Source organism: Eutrema salsugineum, unplaced genomic scaffold (genome assembly GCF_000478725.1).
Source record: "Eutrema salsugineum unplaced genomic scaffold, Eutsalg1_0 scaffold_3, whole genome shotgun sequence".
Lineage (NCBI taxonomy): Eukaryota > Viridiplantae > Streptophyta > Magnoliopsida > Brassicales > Brassicaceae > Eutrema > Eutrema salsugineum.
The window spans coordinates 6,764,532-6,785,733 of NW_006256756.1; the positions used below are offsets into that span (position 1 = coordinate 6,764,532).

The 21,202-nt window shown below is 43.9% G+C and overlaps 3 protein-coding genes across 3 annotated transcripts in view; 1 reads left to right on the forward strand and 2 right to left on the reverse strand.

Annotated features, from left to right (window-relative positions):
- LOC112085322 (uncharacterized protein At3g60930, chloroplastic-like) overlaps positions 1-487 on the forward strand; it is a 2,326-nt gene extending 1,839 nt beyond the window's left edge. Inside the window, exon 3 of the mRNA XM_024154527.1 lies at positions 74-487. Within this exon, the coding sequence (XP_024010295.1) occupies positions 74-487 (414 nt within the window). The remainder of the gene's footprint in view (positions 1-73) is intronic.
- Positions 488-5,824: 5,337 nt separating this feature from the next.
- LOC112085323 lies at positions 5,825-8,377 on the reverse strand. Its single transcript, XM_024154528.1, has 2 exons — positions 7,148-8,377; positions 5,825-7,060 (listed from the first exon to the last, which is right to left on the reverse strand). The coding sequence occupies exons 1-2, from the start codon at positions 8,375-8,377 to the stop codon at positions 5,825-5,827; spliced, it is 2,466 nt and encodes an 821-aa protein (XP_024010296.1).
- A 3,958-nt stretch (positions 8,378-12,335) lies between these two features.
- On the reverse strand, positions 12,336-13,126 carry LOC112085324. Its single transcript, XM_024154529.1, has 3 exons — positions 12,920-13,126; positions 12,512-12,847; positions 12,336-12,428 (listed from the first exon to the last, which is right to left on the reverse strand). Exons 1-3 carry the CDS (start codon positions 13,124-13,126, stop codon positions 12,336-12,338), a joined length of 636 nt encoding a protein of 211 aa, XP_024010297.1.
- Between the last annotated feature and the right edge of the window lie 8,076 nt (positions 13,127-21,202).

Sequence of the window (21,202 nt, forward strand, 5' to 3'; positions counted from 1 at the left end):
GGATGAGACGACCCGAGCTGCGGAGGGTAATACGACCGAGTGGTCGAAAGAGATGTGCGCCCGAGTGGAACAGGGCGAAATTGTTCCCGAGGCGTCTGGGGGCGATTCAGCGGTTCGGAACAAAGAGCCTTCGAACTCCGCTATTCTAGCCCTCCCGAAGTCGACGAGGCCCCCGACTTCCGTCGTGCAGAAACACGACCCGAGCCGAAAACGTTCGGCTGCTGCTAAAGGGAAGGGGGTCGCTGTTGAGAGGGACGAGCCGTCCAAGAAGAGACGGAAGCCGACGTCTGGAGAATCCGCCGCGCGCAAGTTGGTCGTCGATGACCCCGACGCCTCCGCCATAATTTTCTCGCGTGTAAATAACGCGAACACGCGTCTTCCTCCTCCGGAGAAGTTGAGGAGGCCGAGGTCCTACGGCGCAATGGCGCAGCGCGGGACCAAGGTACATTCCATTTTGCTTTCCTTTGCTTTCGTGAATTTTCGCTAAGTATTTAACGACCTAATGGCCGAGTACGAGGCGGACCTGTCTAAGGTCGAACGTCGCTTGGCCGAGGCCAAAATTGAGTCCGCATCATCAAAAACGAAGCTGGAAGAGGCTCAGACCGAAGCCGCGGCGGTAAAGGGGAAACTGGACGAGGCGACGGCCAGGGCGTCCAGGCTGGAAGAGGAGAAGATCGTCCTGCGTGCAAACGTAGATAAAGTCTCCGCCTTGGTCATTCGCCTTGAGGAGGCGAGGAGAGCCAAAAGTGCCGAGGTGGCGATGCTGAAGAGGCGTATCGAGGCCAAGGATGCCTTGTTTGATGCTAAGGTCAAGAGGGCGAAAAAGGAGGCGAGGCGAGAGCTTACAGCGAAGTTTCAAGAACGCCTCGCCAAGGTGGAGGAGGGTCTGGTTCGGCTTGAAAAAGCCAAGAATGACGAGAATGATCTGGGACAGATTAAGGGCAATCTGGCGATGATTGCCGACCTGAAGAGACCAGATGCCCCGACGCTCGACGACGAGGAAGCGAAGCTGAAAAGCTGGGAAAGCGAGTATGCCGATGAAGAGGCGTACGAGCGTATTGCTTCCGAGATTCGGGGCGAACTGTATTACTCTCCCGTTTCGCCGGACTCAGTTGACACAACCCTCGGTAACGAGCCGATCGAAGAAACAGCGGCCAATTTAGGCGTTGTCGACCCGAACGGCTCGAATGCGGGCTTGCCGATTCCCTCGAACCTTCTCGCCGATCGTGAGACGCAATCCGCGGCATGAGTTTTGGCTCACAAATTTTTCTTGTTTGTTTTTGTACTTAGATTTTTTACCCGCTCCTTGTTGAACTTTTATGTGTTTTGTGCCTGGACGGCTTTATCCACCCGACTCTTTATTTTTGCTTAATGGATATATTTTCCTTAGCCGTTTTTCGGATTTACTTGTCCATTAATTCGTAGAAGTGTTTTCGTAAACTTGTCGAGGACGAGGGCTGTTATGTCGATTTTTGCCTTAACTGTATTTTCGAAATTGACCGGAACACGGGCTAAGGGATGAATTGTTTTAAGGACCTCGTTTTAGGTTCAAGGCAAATTTTGATAGTAAAAGAGTGTTACGCGACAATGTTCAAGGCAAGTTTTTGTTGGTAATGCCGAGCCGTGCTTACGGCGAGGCGTTTTTGCCTTGAATATTGTCGAGCCGTGTAAACGACGAGGTGTTTCTGTTTCGAATGGTGTCAAATTGTGAAAACGGCGAGGCGTTTTGCTTCGAGTGATGCCGAGCTGTAAAAACGACGAGGCGTTTTGCTTTTGTTAGCCGAGGTTGAAGTGTTATCGAACCTGTCTAAAGACCGGTGTTCTCGAGTATGTTTATCCGGGTTTAAGAGTTTACTTCGGTTTTAGAGAAAGCGATGTAGTCTCGACTTATATTCTCGTGTGCGATAGTAAACCGTGGCGACCAGATACGTTTTTGGTCTGATACTTGTATAGCGCGCTTAATTTTTATCCGTAGAGGATGTAATTTGCACCCTCGTCCTAGGAAAGGTGGTAAAAGTCCGTTTAGAGAACCTTGTCCTTGTTGTCTCGTTGTGGCCAGCAACGAGACGAGGCGTTCGGAGGCTTAGTTTGCCGAACTGAAACTGAGGACCGATTAAGGTCCAATGTAATCGGGTCATGATATTATGCCGATGTGGTATGATTACTTGCCGAAGCGATGAGTGATAAAATTTTAAAGATCCGAGCCTGTTACAATGTGAAGCTAGCCGAAGCGATAATAATTGAACTAGGAAAATCAAGGGCAAAAGTGAAATAAGTAGATGATTAAAAACGAACTGAGAATATGCCGAAGTGGCGACGTTCCTAAATGGGTAAGTCAAAATAATAGAGCTAAAGGAGGTATGTGTACACGTACCCACTCCCCCCCTTTTTAAGAGGGGGGACAGCTGAACCCGTCCGAAGACGGGCTGCCTACGTACCCTTTGCAGGGATCAAGCCGTCCCGTAGTTCATGCTGGTCGTGCTGTATCCTTAGTGATAGTATTTCTTCAGATGCATTGCGTTCCATGATCTTGGAACCGCCTCGTCGGCTAGTGTCGCGAGTTCGTAGACTCCCGGACGAACCACTTTGGTGATCTTGTAAGGACCTTCCCAATTTGCTCCGAGCTTTCCTGCGTTCTTCTCGGCAGTATTTTGGAAGACCTTTCGGAGGACGAGCTCTCCCTCTTTGAATCTTCGGCTACGAACGTTTTTGTTGTAGTACCGCGTCGTTGCTTGTTGGTAGTTCTGAATTCGAACTAGGGCTTGGTCGCGCTTTTCGTTGATTAGGTCGAGCTCATCTAGCATCATTAAGTGGTTTAAGCCTTCTTGTCCTGGTAGAAGTCTTCGTCGAATACCTGGGAAGTCCACCTCGGGGGGAATTACGCACTCCGATCCGTAGACCAGAGCGAATGGAGTTTCCCCAGTGGCTCGGCGCGGAGTTGTCCGATGAGACCAAAGAACTCCTTCGAGTTCGTCTGCCCACCGTCCTTTCTTCTCGTCGAGCCTCTTTTTCAGACCATCGAGGATCGTCTTGTTGGCTGCTTCGGCTTGTCCATTCCCTTGAGGGTATCTTGGCGTGGATTTGCTGAGGCGGATTTTCCACTTCTCGCAGAAAGCTTCGAAGCGTGTTGAAATAAACTGGGATCCGTTGTCGTTGACGATCTCGTAAGGGACCCCGTGTCGGCAGATTATATTTTTCCAGACGAAGTGTTCGACCTGAACATCTTTTATACTTGCGTAAGAATCGGCCTCGACCCACTTGGAAAAGTAATCCGTGAGGACGAGCAGAAAACGCTTCTGTTTCGAGCGATGTAAAGGTCCGACGATGTCCATCGACCATCTCATGAATGGATAGGGCGACGAAATTGACAAGAGCAGCTCGGTAGGTTGGTGAATTGTTGGACCGTGCCGCTGACATTTCTCGCATTTCGCCGTGAATTTCTCGCAGTCTTTGACCATCGTAGGCCAGAAGTAGCCGTGCCGTTTTATCTTGATAGCGAGCGACCTTCCGCTGGAGTGGTTACCGCACGCACCGCTATGCACCTCGTGCATGATCTTTCGTGCTTCCGGTCCTTCGACGCATGTCATGAGAGGCCCCGAAAATCTCCATTTAAACACCTCGCCATCGACGAGGACATAACGTGCTGCCTGAGCTTTAAGCTTGCGGGCTTCCCATTTGTCGGTTGGCGCCTCTCCGTCGGCGATGTACGTTCGGATGGCCCCGAGCCATTCTTTGTCGCAGCCGTATTCCGGCTCGGCCGACGAGGCGTCTTCCTCCATCGGAATGGCTTCGTCGTCTTCTGGTACTTGTTCAGGGGGATTTATCAGCCGAACTCCTTCTACTTCTTCGATGCTAGGGCGTTCGATGAATTCGACTGGGATCGTTCGTCGGAGGTCCGGGTCCGAGGTTGAAGCGAATGCTGCTAAGGCGTCGGCCGAGGTGTTTTCTCCTCGGGGAATGCGAGTGAGTTCGAACTCATCAAACTTTTGCACCAACTCCCGGACCACTTTGAGGTAAGCGCCCATACGTCCATCCTTTGCCTCGTATTCTCCGTTGAACTGACATGCTACGAGCTGCGAGTCGCAGAAGGTTCTTATTTTTCGAACTCCGATTCCTTGTGCTAGCCGTATGCCGGCGATCAGTGCCTCGTATTCCGCTTCGTTGTTTGAGGCGTGGAAGTTCAGGCGAAAGGACTGCTCAAGTATTTCTCCGGTGGGAGAGGTAAGGCGGATTCCTATTCCCGAGCCATGTTTAGATGACGAGCCGTCGACGTGCAATGTCCATACTTCGTCTAGGGTTTGCTCGTTTGTTGCTTCGGCCGGGAGTTCAATGAGGAAATCAGCGAGCACTTGTGATTTTGCAGACGACCTATTCCGATACTCGATGTCGTATTCGCTTAGCTCTATGGCCCACTTGGCGAGCCGACCGGATTGGCTTGGGCTGTGCAGGATCGAACACAGCGGAAGGGTGGCGAGCACAACAATCGAATGCGACTGAAAGTATGGGCGCAGCTTGCGAGCCGAGACTACGACGGCTAGGGCGACCTTCTCGATTTGTGGGTAGCGGGTCTCGGCGTCGGTCAGTGTTTGGCTGATGTAGAAAATGGGTTTTGCTCGGATCGTTCTTCTCTGATTAATACCCCACTTACAGCTGTAGCAGACACCGCGATGTAGAGGAAGAGCGACTCTCCTTCGACCGGTTTTGCTAAAATTGGCGGGCTCGCCAGATAAGTCTTCAGTTCTTGGAAAGCCGTCTCACATCGTTCGTCCCATTCAAATTTTTTGTTTCCTCTGAGGGTGTCGTAGAAAGGCAGGCATTTGTCCGTGGAACGGGAGATAAATCGATTTAGCGCAGCGACTCTCCCTGTTAACCTTTGTACTTCACGCTTCGTCCTTGGAGAGGGCATTTCAACTAACGCCTTAATCTGCTTGGGGTTTGCTTCTATGCCCCGGTGGGTTACCAGATAGCCGAGGAATACTCCCGAGGTGACTGCGAACCTGCACTTCGCCGGATTTAGCTTCATGTTGTGCTTGTTCAACTGTTCGAAACATTCTTGTAGGTGCACGACGTGGTCTTCCTCCTCGAGTGACTTAACTAACATGTCGTCGATGTATACCTCCATAGTTTTCCCGAGCTGAGCTGCAAACATTTTGTTGACGAGCCGTTGATACGTTGCTCCTGCGTTTTTGAGCCCGAACGGCATGACTTTGTAGCAATATATCCCGCGATCGGTTATGAATGCCGTTTTTTCCCGATCATCAGGATGCATCAGGATCTGATTATAGCCGGAGAACGCATCCATAAACGTTAACAGTTTGTTCCCCGCAGTGGCCTCGACGAGCCGGTCGATATGTGGCAGGGGAAAGCTGTCTTTTGGGCACGCCTTGTTGAGGTCGGTAAAATCCACACAGACTCGCCACTTGCCGTTCTTCTTCTTCACAACCACCGGGTTTGCGAGCCAGTCCGGATATTTGGTCTCGGCGATTGATCCTACCTTGAGTAATCTCTCAACTTCGTCGTTGACTGCTTTAGCTCGTTCTGGACCAAGCTTTCTTCTTTTCTGCTTGACTGGTTTGAAGGTTGGATCCACATTAAGCTCGTGACAGGTTACGTCGACGCTGATGCCTGGCATGTCTTCCGCCGTCCAGGCGAAGGTATCAATGTTTTCCTTGAGGAGGGAAAGGAGCTTGCTTCTCAGAGGTTCGCCTAGTTGTGTTCCAATTTCGACGCACCGCTCCGGATGCGCCTCGTCTATGCACACCGAGTCCACTGCGTCACATATCGGCTCGGTGCGTGTTTCGCGGCTCTCCGCGATCTGTAATTGCTATAAGAGTTTGGAGAGCTCGTTCGCGGGCTCTCTGTCTATCTTCATCTTTTTGCGGTCTATGTCAGCTCGTGCGTCGGTGACGGGGTTCCTTAGCTTGTGCTCAGTTAGGAAGCAATTTCTTGATTCCTTCTGATTTCCCCATATCGTTTTGACACCTGATGGAGTTGGGAATTTGAGACAAAGATGATAGGTGGAAGGTACCGCCCTCATCCCGTTGATCCAAGGGGTTCCCATGATGACGTTATAGATGGCTGGGAGGTCAGTGACGCAAAACTCGACGATCTTGGTGACTCCACCAGCTACCACAGGAAGCCTGATCGTTCCCATAGTCATCGTCGTTTCTCCCGAAAATCCGGTTAGAGGTTTGGGGATTGCCTCCACCTCGGAGAGGTCGATTCCCATTCTTCTGAGCGTTTCCCTGAAGATGACATTCACCGAGCTTCCAGTATCGATGAGCACCCTTGCTACGTCATGATCCCTGATCGTTAGCTCGACTACTAACGGATCATTGTGAGGTCGATCGATTCCTGCTGTTTCCTCCTCAGCAAAAGAGATCACCGTGTTTGGGATGTCAGTCGGCTCTGTCCAATTCTCCTTTGCTTCGGCTCGGTGCTGATAGGCTTTGATTGAGGAAACGGTATCTTGATAGTACTGGGATCCACCCATGATCATATTGATCCTTTGTCTCGGCTCGGGTCGCTCTTCAGGTTCGCCTCGCCTGTCGCGCTTGGGGTTGTCGCCTCGTCGGGGAGGATTCGCTGGTTCCGCCGCACCGTTCGGCTCGGCTTTTTCCTGTTGTTCGTTAGGGACGAGGTCCTTGAGGCTGACCGCGTTTTGGAGCTCTCCTGCTGCCATTTTGGCTGCGAGCTTTGCTCCCAGGGTCCGGCATTGAGCCGTTGAGTGTCCGTAGGTCTGGTGATACTCGCAGAAAGCCTTCTCGTCGTAGTTGGCTGACTTTCTTACCCAAGTATTGTTGCGCGGCTCTCCTCTTCCGCGTCCGGAGCTGACCTGGTAGTTATGGGCACCTCCGCTCCTAGGCTCTTCCGAACTCTGCGTTGCCGCGTTGCTTGATGGATTGCCCTTCTTCGCTGGGCGTGGCGCAATTGAGCTTCGGATCGCTGCTTTCGTGGCTTCGTACTGCTCGTCCAAGTTTTTCATTTCCTCCTCGTTTACGATGAAGTCTGATGATCGGTGCAACGCGTCTTGAATTGTTTGCGGCGTATTGAGAGCCATCTCGCGGCAGAATTCGGATTTGTACCACAAGGATCGTTTCAGAGCCTCGAGTGCAGCCTTGTCGCTTATCCCTTCTATTTTGGATACGACCGCCTTGAATCGCGTCATGTAATCCCGAAGCGGTTCGTTCGGTCCCTGAGATAGTGTCCATAGATCGGCATCAGATGTTCCTCTGTCCATAAACATCGAGTATTGTTTAAGGAACAGGGCGGAGAGCTGCTGAAAACTGCCGATTGAATTTCGTTCCTGCCTTGAGAACCACTCGAGTGCGGCTCCCTTGAGATGCTCCACGAAGAGCAGACAGTATCCGGCATCCACTTCGCGCTCGGTGAGTTTAGCGGCGTTCTTTGTGAAGGCTCGCCCCATCGCTATTCGAAACGCTGTGATGTGTGCTTTTGGGTCGGTTGTTCCTTCGTAGAACGGAATTCTCACCTTCCCTGGCTCGGGAATCCTGGCTTCCGTGATCCTTGCAGTGAACGGGGTTCTTTGGGTTTCTTCGCGCATTCGGTCGATTTCGGGTGCGGCACTTGTCGCGTTGTGCACTTGGGATTTCATAGCGCGTATTTCAGCTACCGTTCGAGCCATAGAGGCTCGCAGCTCTTTAAGCTCGAGGGTTTGTGCGTGAGACATTCCCTTTGATTGGGGGAGTCGCTCTCGCTCCTTTCGCCTCGGCTCGTCTTCGCGCTCTTCCTGCTCGTTCAATTGGGGATTTTCGTCCGCTTCGGTTGGGTTATCGCCTCGGGCTGGATCGGAGACTTCGTCAGTCCGGATGCCATTCAGTGCCGAGGCGAGTTCTTCTTCACTGATTCGACGAGCCGAGCCAGTTTGTTGCGGATTTATGGTCTCGTTGTTTTGTTGGGCGTCTACATCGATCGCGTCGTCTCCTTCCTCGCCGGCTCGTTGCCTGGAGTTGCGGCGTAGTGGAGGCGGCTCGGTCATGTTGATTCGGGTTGCTGCAGGAGTGCGTTCATCGAGGGGACAAAGAAAAGAGGAGTTTCTTGCACCACTCCCTGAGGCTTCGGCGGGCGTCGAGAAGTCGAAGCGTCTTCGAATTCCGTCCATCGGGTCGTTGACTCCGGCTCTCCAAGTCGGATGCTGTCGCTCTGCTGCCATTGCGTCGAGCCTCGCCGTAATCGCCTCGTTTCTTTTGTCCTGGTCGTCGATCTTTTTCATCAACGCAGCTATCATGTATCGCATCTCCTCATGGGTTTCGGTCGTCGCAGTTGTTGTCGGCGCGGTCGTTGTGCCTGATCCTGGAGCGTCCCTATCCGCGCCGTTACCGGTGTTGTTGTTGTCGTCGTTAGCGTTGCTCGCCATTTTCTTCGAATCTTAAAGCTTTGTCGATATAGAGTAAGAAAGTTTCGTTCCCCACAGACGGCGCCAAATTGTGTGAGCCAAAACTCGCACAACCTAAGATTTGTAAAGAAAACTAAGGGATCGGAAACTTCTAGAGCTTATCGCCAAAAACAGTAAGATCAAAAGAAAGCTTTTCTTGCTGTGAAAGTGTTTGGTTCTTATTGCTTAGGGTTGCCAAAAGTTGGCGGAATGAATTACATACACCACATATTTATACTGATTTTCTAAACCGCCTAGCCGAGAATCTCGGGCGAGATTTTCGGAATATTTCCTTATCGCCCTCGTGCGGCTGACCGACTTTGCATCTCGCCTAGGGTTTTTCATGGGCTTCGCCTCTTCAAGGCTTCGGCTCGGCCCATCATGCTTTCTTTACGGCTCGGCCCACTTGACATAATTCGCTCCACCTCTCCGCGGCACGGCTCGGCCCAGGTATTTAAGACAGGGGCTCGGCCTATGTTATGTTATACGGCTCGGCCCATCTCCTTCTTCTCGGCTCTCCCACCTGGCGATCGCGGCTCTCCCGCCTTTCTTGGTAAAAACGGCTCTCCCACCTTTCTTGGTGGAAACGGCTCTCCTTCTTGCCTTGGTGAGAACGGCTCTCCCGTTTTGATGATCACAGCTCTCCCATTTTTCTATACTTAGTTATTTTGGGATGGTTTATTTGTGTGGGGTGGAAACCGACCCCAACACCGGGGAACCAACAAAATCTGCCACCGGGCAAGCAAAGAAATATTCCACCGGGGAACTGAAGAAATCGATGCCTACGAAATCTACGCCTCCCAATTTTCTGCCGAAGAAATCCACCCATGTAAGGTTCACCCAGGTTTCTTCTTCAGAAGAAACAAAGTCATCTGAATCAAAGGAGATCGCAGCTAAGGGCAACCCTTCGGAGAGTGGTGACAGTGATAGTGATGACGGCATTGATAGTTATGTTGGTGAGGAGAATGTCGAAGGTTAGTTATATATTAGTAATTCATCACTAGTAATCATTTACTTTATAAGAGGATCATGTTGTAGGATTAGAGCATGATGGTGAAGACAACGAAAACGAAGGAAAGAAGGACGATCACAATGACGCAGATGGTTAGTTGTATACATATAGATAACTATTATAGTATTCAACTACTATTATACAATTATTAGATGAATTTTCAATTTCTCATATTTATGTATTCAATCAGAAGAAGTGAATCTCGACGGTGAAGGAATTGAAAACGAAGTTCAGAATGACGACCAGAATGACAATGATGGTTAGTACTTACGACTATAACCCGATTATTAGTTTATGTTCACTTCTCATTTCTATGTATTGAATCAGATGTTGAAGGACTAGAGGGTGGTGGTAATAGAGTGCCTGATGGTGATGTAAATGCACCAGCTGACCAAGCGAAGTCCGTGATGGACATGGTCGGTTCTTCTGCTTTGGACCAGGCGACCATCGCTCATAACCAGATAGCTTTGGTTCTTTCGAACTTAGCGAAGGACCCTTACAAGGTAAGAAGTTGATTACTAATAATCAATTACCTTTAGTGTGTGATCAACTACTGCCTTACCTGTAAACTTCTATTGTAGGCATATACCACAGTTCCTTCCACCGCCGTCAACTCTGGGATTCCCTTTACGGATCAGGTATTTGGCGAGGATGACCAAATTAGAGACGTAAACCCTTCACCTGCGAAGTCTGTAAAACCATTAGAATATCGTGCAATTGTTAGTAAGCTTGTATATGTTTGATAGTTGTATAACTCATAAACAGAGGTAACGTAGTTATCTTTTTAATTTGAAGGTTAATGAGCACCTTAAAGCAGTGGAAGAGCCCCCTATCCCAGCACAAACCAGCAGTGAACTCCCACAACAAGGAAAGGTTGGTGCTCGTCGTCCGATAATTATTTATTAATAGTTAATTGTGTTAGTAAACGACTATGTCTTATTGGTGGTAGGTTACAGATGTCGTAAAGCCCGACACATATAGTGAAATCCCTGAAGGAGTTGAACCTCTTGTTTGGTCACTCGGTCTTACACAAGAAGAAAAAAACATGATAGAGGCCAATAAGATTCCAAGCGAGGAGCCCCAACCGGTCCGTAAAAGTAAACGAGTAGCCCAACCTTCAACAGCAATGTCAGACTACGTGATTCCACGCCCAAAACGATCTAAAAAGAATGACAATTTGGTGGACTTTAGTCATTTCTTCACGCCACCCACTCCTGAGCAACTCACTTTCCTTCAAACAAGGATGGAAGACAGTCGGTAAGTAAACGACTTTCGATTAATTTCCAAAGCACGTAATGCGTATACATATTTATGTGTTTCATTTGTGTAGGAAATTGGATTGATGGGATGGGATATTCCTCTCGGTGAACATTCTGAACGAGATAGTATCCCTGAAATTCCCCATATCTTCCGTGGTAATCATTTACTAGTAGTTATTTATGGCAACTACTAATATCCGTTTACATATAGCTGAGTACTAACCAACTCTATCTCTCTTGCTAGTCTATTGACAGTGTCATTAGGTTGTTCCGACATCAGCTTTCTGAAATTAACGATAGCCATTCCAAAGTTGACTTCGTTGAGTATGCCTTCATTCACCAGATTGAAGAGCTCTACTCGAAGCTCATAAACCCGCCCAAAAAGAAACCATTCACACTACCGACTGGTGCTCTTGAATACGTCAAATCTAAGCGGTCATGGTACACTCAGATTGGTCGTATTTACTGTCCCTACGAAGTGGACAGTAAATACTGGGTTGGTTTATGCATCGATTTTGAGAGCCATGAGATATTTGTCTTCAATCCTTACGAGACTTTTAAGGAGATGAAGCTTAAGACCAGTGTCTCTCCTCTCGCTCAGTGCCTACTTCATTTCATTAGGAAAGTCGCCTACAATACCGAGATGAAATCAGACACCCTTACCGCGTTCACAATCAAGGTCGTCAAACCGATGTTCCAGACACTGAACCTAGGTATATTATCATTTTCGTGAGATATTAATATACAAGTAGTCAATTATATGTTTATCTGATTACAAATAGTTATCTATATTGGTATCACTTACAAATAGCTAACTATTATTTGCAGGGCTACTTGGCTTGATGACGCTCATGTCCCTACAATTACACTCTTCCAGTATATCACTTGATATGGCTATCGGTGATGATGTTGTTCGTGATGCCGCTCTTAAATTTGCTTACGATCTCCTTTGCCTGATCGATCCGTCTTCGTGATTCCCAACCATGTCATCCGATGTACTTTGTTCGCTATTGTAATTTTTTTTTTTAAGTTGTTGGAATGTTGTTATCTTGTTGGATGTTTGAATGTTTATTTCGTATCGCTTTTATGGTGTGCTATTTTACACCTTAACAACTTGAACTTGTTTGTGGAATTACGAAAGTACTATTTATTTGTATTTCAATAACTACGATGAACCCATATTAGCTTAGCTTCTTTTTTAGAGTACGTACTTAATAGTATATAACTACTGTAATAGACAATTACTAGTGGTCGTCCATGTATTACGAGTAGATCCACGTTTGTTTTAGTAGACCTACTATGGGAATTCATGAGGATCAATTTAGAACTACCTATTTAGAATACTTAGTTGACTATTAGTATTCCAAATATAATACTATCCTATCCACCCTATGCAAAGTAGTCTAAATAGGTGAGGAATATGAAGTCTCCAAATTCAACAATCATAGAATATTAAGGGAGAAGAGTATTAGAGGCAATACAAATCCAAACAAATCCGCAGGAATTAAGTCATAAACATAGAGATGCATTGTATCAAAAAAACCTTCAAACTTGAAATACAAGATTTAGGCCCTACACCTAAACAAGATGTAGTCCCTTCACTTGAAATTTGAAGTGCATCATATCCGAGTCTCCCTGCCTCATTCCAAAACAACACCTGACACAATCATTACTTATCCTTGACCGGGAGCTTGCAAGTAGCTCTGTTGTGACCCTTACCCTGACACCTGCTGCAAATCCTTGCCGCCTTCCTCGCACGCCTCTGTTTCATTCATAATTAATTAGTTCTCTTTAAATTTACATAGTTGTCTACAACATAGTTGGATACATTTTTCATAATTTTACCTTAAACTCTCCTCTTGATGGTATCCTGATTTTCCTTGGACGCCCCGGTGGCCTGCGCATTAATGGAGGAAGCAACTCGTTACCAGAACTCACCGGTGTTGGCACTGGGTGAAAAACTCCGTCATAAAGGGCTCTCCGGTATTCTGTTGTGTACACCTCTCCCACAAGCTTATTTATCTCAATTCCGCAGCAAGAACTAGCAGCAATTGCATGGCGGCATGGAATTAGTAGCATTTGGAACTCCCTGCAGCTGCATGACTTGGAAACTAGGTTCACTTCGAACCGGTTCCCCTTCCTGTTGTAAACTTCGTATTCATCGCTTCCCACAGCAACCACCTTCATTACATGATAGTTAGCTACCAATAGTCGGTTACAACTAAATTGAAGTCAATATTCGTCTACGTTTACCTTCAGTTCGGTGCAACCATAGAAGTTTTCGTCCAAAATATCACGAACTTTGGGATTTACAGCATGATTTTCAGCGGCTGAGGCACTTTTCCTCCTTACAAACCAACTGATAAGACTCATTCTTATCGCCTCAAGCATTGAGATTAGGGGGAACTCACGACATTCCTTCAATACCTTGTTCAGAGATTCGGCTACATTAGTAGTCATGATATTGTAGCGGTCGCCAATGCAGTACGCCGAGTCCAGTGTGGTAATCCCATATCCATTAAATACTTGGCGCAACGAGGGTTGATGTTTTCCAAATCTGCAAATATTTGCTGAAACTCGTGCACTGTGTAAGCTTTTGCAGCTCTGACCATAAGAGATGGAAGACGGCTCTCTTTGAATCGGGTTGTAATGTTCCTCGCCAGATGGACTAGACAAGCACCATGGCCCGCAGATGGGTACACCTACATATACCATTTACATAGTTAACTATATATATGCGTATATATAATTATAACTATTAACAAATGTAGTTGTCTACGACAAACCTTTTGAAGCCCTGAGTATATGCTACCATGACGGTCAGATATAAACATAACGGCGCTGCTATCCGGAATGATGGTTTTCAAGCAATTGAAAAACCATTCATAAGATGCATCGTTCTCACTATCTACAACAGCATATGCTATCGGGTAGATCTGAAAGTTTCCGTCTTGAAAGTATGATAAAAGAAGTTATGAGTATTCCATAATCAACTATCAAAGTAGGTATCTATTTATAATCGAATATTCACCATCGATCAGAACCACGGGTCGCAAGTATTTCAGTCCAGCAACTGAAGCAGCAAATGCGATGAAAAGGTACTTGAACCTTTGGCAACCATTCTTGTCCACAACGAACTCTGTCATGCAAACGGTTCCCGGGTTGGAGCTCTGAAGATTTTCCAGGTACGAAGGGAGCAAGGCAAAACTTCCAGAAACTGATCCAAACGCTTTTTCAAGTGCCAGTTCCCTGCACTTCCACGCCTTCCAGTAAGAGATGTTAACCTACGTAATACAAGTAGACAATTACTGTCTGATCAACTAGAAACAGATAACTACGGGTAGTTAACTACGGAATAATATTAATGTAATCAAGATAGGAAATTGTGGTGTCAGCCATAAACAAGACCTGGAACTCTTGGAGCATTATGCGCAGAATTTCTATTGGACCCGGTCCTCGCTGCCCTGCCACAAATCTTGTGGAGATCAGCTCACCTATCACTTGCGTTGTTGCTTGCTTGTGATACTTCTGGCGGTCTTCAATGGGACATGTGTGTTTAAGCGTGGCCTTCTTAATCTGGAAGTTCCCTGTCGCATCCATCAGGGAAGCATAGACCCGCCATGGACAGCTGTGATTAACGCACAGGAACTCCATATAGCTTGGAGTTAAACGTGGAGTCCTGAAATGGAACTTTCTGTTGATGGCATGGATGACCATCTTAATCTTGCACTCCACTTTGTTACGAAAAATCCTGCCTACAAAAATTTTGTCCCCCTCGCACCGCACGTCCCTCAAGGCACTGTCAATTCCTGCATTATCAAAGGCATAATCTGATTATTTCCTAAAGTAGTGTACTACTTTGTAACTACTCATATATAAACAACTACTAACCGTCGTCAGAAATTTCATCTACGATTGGGGCAGCATCCCTCCCAAACATGGCAGGGAACTCCTCTGTCTCATTGAAGACCCCATTAATTGTCTCGTCGGCGCAGCTGTAACGGGCGGAATGATTGCTACATTCCCCTTTTTGTGGGCCTTGATTTTTTGGTTTGTTTTCTTGCACTTTGTCCTTTCCTTTTGCACGTCTTTTTGCCACCTCATCTTGATCCTTCACCGAGTCTTCATCATCTCTGGCAGACTCGTTGAACCCTTCGTTCCTCCCCTCGACCGAGTCATCATCACTCACCAGAAAGTTTAACTCTCCATCCAGACGAATTACATGCTCTTCCACATTGTCACCGCTTTCATCTTTCCCACCAGATTCTCCTGTATGCATCATGACTTAAAATATCAGCTTGTAAAGGTAATCAGTTGCATAGTATATGCCTACTTATATTGGTCATATGATAATTATTTACTAACACAGTGATTCAAACTTTATAACCAACATCAACAACGTCTATTATTATGTGATTAGCAATAGCTGTTTACTATTAATACAGATATCATACTTGTAGTTTTTTAATAATCCACATCGTAAATGTCTACTTATAGATGTATACCGTTTCCGCGCTTATATCACAGTAGATAGTACTCGTCTACTTTGTAACGTTAGTTCGGGCATATTAAGTGTAATAGACAACTAGTCATAAACAGCTAGTTCTAAGATCTTACCCTCTTTGTTTTCATCGCTTTTTATCTTTTCCACGAGATTCTCCTGCACAGAACATGATTTAAAACATCAGCTCATAAAGATAGCTATGGTACGTAGTATACATCTACTAATAAATGTCTTAGTATAACTACTTTGAGGTTATAGTTAACTACGTTATAGTCAACTAGTTATAATATATTACCCTCGTTATCTGCTTTGTTATCGGCTGATTTTTCGTAGACAACCATAGCCATCTCCATTGTTGCAGATTCCCTCACACCCTCATTCAGCTGGTCATCATCCGCGGTGATGCAGAGATTCAGCTGGTCAATCTCGGACCTCATTTCAACAAAAAGGGCGACATCATCGTCCGTTTGTATGGAGACTGGTGGTGCGTCCCTTCCGTCGTCCATAAGCATGTATACGGACCACTAGTAAGTAAGAGCCACGCCGACGTCTTCGTGTATCCCCATTTTCTCTTTAGTCAGCTTCACCACTTCCTTGAACTTCATCATTGAGCTGAGAAAAACAGTTTGGCTATTCCCTGTGCGCTCCGTCAGAAAAGTCCACACTCCATTCCCGCCTTCGAACCATTTCCCCCTCACAAGCAAAACCATTTGTCTCCCCAACATCCACATTCACCACAAAGAAAACAAACACTAAATAAATAACTACTAAATCAAAATTAGTTACAATATTCATCTAGGAGTAGTCATACCTTCGTTAATCTTCTTTGTAGACAAACCCTAACAATGTTGTTTACTAGCGGCGGTGTAGGATGTTATGAGCTTTTGTCTATTTATGTGATCCACCCAAGACAACACGCTATAAACCTATTCGTACAATCCCATACTAGACGACAAAGCTTCGAGTTTGGGTTTAGAAAGTAAAGCCAAAAGTTTCGCTTGTTAGTGTTTGGGAAGCATGGTAGCGTGTCATTGTGTGTAAACTTGTGTGGTCCCATCGGGGACAAGGTTTAGCTCGTCATTTCCACCTGCTTTTTTTCATTGACTTCTGCTATAGACATAATTGACTGCCTTTCGCTTGTAGTCTCCTAATTGATGCTTCCAAACATAATATTGATGCAAATCACCCTTTTTTATATATACTCTATGATCCAGTCATGATACGAACGCACGAAGGTACTGCAGACTGAATTTTTTTTATCCCGGTTCAAAGGATACCAAAAGCTTGCTTTGAACTGACTCGGGTCACTAACCCATGAAATCTATGAGATCTAACGGATCACACTGTTTATCCCGAATTTAGAATACTTTCTCACTTGGTAGCCGGACTGTCTATTATCGTATTAAGTTTCTTGGACTTTAAACTCAAAACCAATTGGCAATGAGTGGATTGACCCAAATCCCTTATATATTATCTTAAGATCTCTCACAACTTCAAATGTAGGATATTCTCACAAGCCCCCTCGAGATTATGGTCCATCTAGCCATTAATCTCGACAATATATCATCAGATTAATTTCGGGTAAAATCAGTCGATTAATTCGGATAACACCGATTTGGATTAAGATCCAGCAAGCCTTTTTTGATAGGCCGGATTGATTTCAGTTTAAATGGGCAGCGTGTGATCGGACTCTGATACCATGTTAAATTTCTTAAACTTTCATTTCAAAACCAATTGACAATAAGTAAATTAACTCAAGTTCTTTATATATTATCTTAAAATCTCTCATAACTTCATATGTAGGATATTCTCACATACCGACTACCATGTAAACTACATAAACTTTAGATCCAAGTCCAAATTTTCCATATCGAGAGAGATCAAACCCGGATAAAATGGTGTAACATCCCACGCGATCTTTCTTACCACTCAACTACATTCATGCGGGCAAGTAACACTTGTTTAATTGTACATTATTTATTAGTTGTGGCAAGTGTCATATTACTTTAATTTGTTTTATATAATAAATAAAATTTCAGTGTTATATATGTACTGTTTAGAAATACAAATATACAAACGTCCAAAGCACGGTTGATTCGATGACTTGGTAAGATACAACGTGAAAAGCACGGTTGATGCGTTGACTTTCCATTTGAGCTGCAAATTATACAAAGCATACGTTAAAGCAAACGCGTAATCAAAATGTGTTCACAAGATTCGACTTCCATCTCTAAAATTTACGTAATTAAGAAACTGGTTTTAAAATGGTTTTTTTTTATATATCTGAGATTTTCCAAGCCAAAACCTAAATTAACATCCAAAAACGATTAGAAAAGAGAGAGGGATTATATATTTTTGCTCTTTCAAATGTTTACAATGATCAACCAATAAGTAAAATTACTGCAATGAGAAGATTGAAACTCTTATCTCTCAACTTCAAAAGTGAATTATTAACCTATAAATCACGGTGAACTAATTACACATAATCAGGCCCGACGATGGAGTAGTGCTAACAGTGCTTTTGCACTGTGTGTCTCACCGTTCTTGTTAGTTGTTGCAAAATAGGGTCCCCAGTTATGAAAATTTGTGGAATATGACCCACAAAATTCTATTTATACATAACTAATCATATTTTTCAATTTCGTTTTAGTTGGGCAGATGGCCCAAAGATTGTTTGAACCGGTCTGCATATGAATATTTATTACCACAGTAAACATACATTAAATCCAGAAAAAAAAAGTTTACAATGGAGATCATTATTTGCGTTGCTCTCTTTCTTGGATTTTTGTTTTTGTTTGCTATTTGTTTAGTCTCTTTGGTTACTCATGCTACCATATATCGATTGTTTTATTTTAGTGTTTTTTTTATAAGAAATTTGATTTAACTTCATTGAAATATCATAATTCTTTTTGTTATGTGCGTTGTTTCTTCATCAAATTAATCACTAGGGTTTTGTATCAGATGCATTGTTTGTATATACATGAAATTTTGGTTTTTTAATCACGAAAAGCATTTCAATGTTTAGAACAAAAGATATGTTATTCTTCGTTTACCAAAAAAAAAAGAATAGAAATGTTATTTTCTTGGACATTTTCTTTACTCTCGAGATGGAATCCACGTCAGAGATTATCATTTCATAAGAGAAATATAATGTTTTAAAATATAAATACAACACAGACATTTGACACCCAAAAAAAAATTCGATTGTGTTTTCTTCGTGGAGTCGTACAAACAATAAAATTTTTGAAAGGTTTTCTTTGAAACAGAATTACAAATAATGATTTTTGTCGCTTTTGTTTGAAACAGAATTAGAAAATAGCAAATGACTGAATACTAGAATGTTTTGAAAATAAATGTAGAAGAATTCTTAGAACATCTCCATCAGCGGTTTAAGAGAGATTCATGGTCTGGTAACATATGCAGTTGGATTTAAAAATAAATCGGAAAAAGCGCAAAGGCTAAGAATCAGCTCTTAGCTAAGAGTCCAAAGTGTGGAGTTCACAAGCGATGTGTTTGTTTGTGATTGGGCAGGGGCTTTGATTATTTTTTTAGTCAAAACTCTATTCTTCTCCTTCTTCAATATATTTTCGCGTTTGAAAAAAAAAAATTCTTTTCCTTTTCTCCCGCGATTCACTCTTCATTCGAAGCTGGTGTGTTCAAGACAAAATAAGAGAGGACTTTCACGAAGACGGTGTTTGTCCATTCGTGGTGTAAAAGTAAGCAAATATGCACCGATTTGTTGTTGTTTTAGTGATATAGCTTCTTCTAGAGATAATTAGGGTTTGCGATTTTAGGGAACGGAGTTCACTAATAGACGCTCAAACTAACAACAGGTTCTTCACTATTCCAAAATCAAACAAAAATTACTATAATAATCTTAAGAACCCTAACGGGTTCACTGCTGAAGATGGTCTTATTATTTTAGGTAAAAACAACAATAACAATAACAAGATAATATACCATATGATGCTGCTGACTGATGATTGGAACGTTTTATATCATAAGATAGACAATAATGTGAAGTCTCGGAGAGCCAGTCCTAAAGATTATATAGCATCAGCAAAGCACTGATGCGCGACAATAAGGAGACGATAACGTAAATTATATTTTAGACGACTTTGTTCTCTTTCTTTGAAAATAGTATAGTTCGACTTTCAATTGCACAATAGTCCACTAAAAAAAGGAAACTTGTACAGCTTTAATGATATACAAAGACTTCTCTTTCCTAGGTTGCTTGTTTAACCACATAATGCCTATCTTTGAAGCATAATTCATATGATAAATATTGGTGTTATTATATTGATGTAAAAAAAACGAATGGTGTTATTATATTATTGTAACTTATGTCAATTTCTTCTTTGGCAAGGAACTAAAACAACGTGGTTTTATTAAAGAGTGTAGTTAAATATAGAATAAGAAGAGTCGATTAGACTTAACGTGTAACTTACTTCAGTTATCTTGAGATAAATCAGAGCCATATTTTACTATCTAAAAGAAGATATTATAGTAAACTTTACAAAGATTGAATAACAGATCATTTTTCCTACTTCACAATTTTTTCGACCATCTCTTTTAACATCGTATCAGAGCATTGAGGTTAACTTCGACAATTTCGATTTTCTTTTTTCCGATATATTTGGCAGATCGATCTGTAAAGAACCGTTCTAAAAGCAATCATTCTGACATATACCACTTTATGGTGCAGATTTTGCAATCGGAGCACTGACACTTCAAATTTCAATTTTATTGTGTCTAATTCTCTAATAAAGTAGAATACTATTTTAAAGGAGCTGAGACTTGGGACTAAAGGACTCACGGTTTACACCGACTTGAACCTGAGACTTGAGACTAAAAGAGGAGCAACTCGCACACATATTATCTCTAGAATGCATCTTGGTTGTGCGAGTTGAAGAGAAGAAAGATTGAACAGCACAAACACTCGCAGTTTACACCTAGATAGGCATGCGGCTGGGGCTGAAGGATTTAAAGTGCACAAGGCTGTTTCTATGGCTGTGCGACTTGGGCCTGCGACTTGGGACTAAAGGAGGACCAACTCGCACACATATTATCTCCAGAATGCGTCTTGGTTGTGCGAGTTGAAGAGAAGAAAGCCTGAACAGCACAAACACTCGCAGTTAACACCTAGATAGGCATGCGGCTGGGGCTGAAGGATTTAAGGTGCACAAGGCTGTTTCTATAGCTGTGTGACTTGGGCCTGCGACTTGGGAAGCACCTGAACATGTCTCACACTTGAGACATGACCCATTTGAAGCCGGGTCAGTACCCAGTTTGTCCTAGACTGACCCAGTCCGCAAAAGACACTATATACGCTTTTTAGGGTTTTTTCCAAGACTTAGGCTTTATTCTCTTTGTTTCTTTGCCTCTTTAGTGTGAAAACGAGTTTTATCAAGATATATCTAGCAGATTTAATCATCTTAAAGCTGTTTCTTATCATTTCTTCATCTCATCTTTACTTCTAATCATGATTAACATCACCTCTTGTAAAGGAAATGGTGTGTTCATCATGACTAGTGAGTAGTCTTCTTTTAAACTTCTAGGTGTGTAGATTTAGGGTGCTTAGAGGTAGATTAATGATTGTTTAAGCTTAGATTCTCTTCTCTTTTCCTTAGCTAGCTGATGCTAATGCTAGATCCTTGCACATCACTTGGGTCTAGAATCTGGGTTTTTCATGCACCAAAAGTGTTTGATGAAATGCCTGAATGAAAGCTAACTAAGGGTTTATGCAATAATGCCATGATGATGTTTGTTAATTGCATAAATGACATATAAGAGTTGATTCTTAATGCTTACTAGTTCATATTTCACAAATGGGAATTTGGTTTGAAAATGGATTAGTATAGAGATTAATACCTTCATGAGAAGATTAGTCTAGCTTTAAACTCTAAGTTGATTGGATTAGAGATCATGTGATTGCTTGCTATATCTTTCTGTATAAGATTCAGTCTTTCTTTGTTAAATATTGTTTGGTCACTAATTAGGCTTGGAACATTATGCTTGTTGATTGCTTGGTT

Coding starts and splice junctions, on each gene's coding strand:
- LOC112085323 (XM_024154528.1), bottom strand. CDS start 8,377: ATGGCGAGCAACGCTAACGACGACAACAACAACACCGGTAACGGCGCG. Junction 7,061..7,147: donor TGACGCGATTCAAGGCGGTC/GTATCCAAAATA, acceptor TTCTGCCGCGAG/ATGGCTCTCAATACGCCGCA.
- LOC112085324 (XM_024154529.1), bottom strand. CDS start 13,126: ATGACTACTAATGTAGCCGAATCTCTGAACAAGGTATTGAAGGAATGT. Junction 12,848..12,919: donor ATGGTTGCACCGAACTGAAG/GTAAACGTAGAC, acceptor CATGTAATGAAG/GTGGTTGCTGTGGGAAGCGA. Junction 12,429..12,511: donor CATCAAGAGGAGAGTTTAAG/GTAAAATTATGA, acceptor TGAATGAAACAG/AGGCGTGCGAGGAAGGCGGC.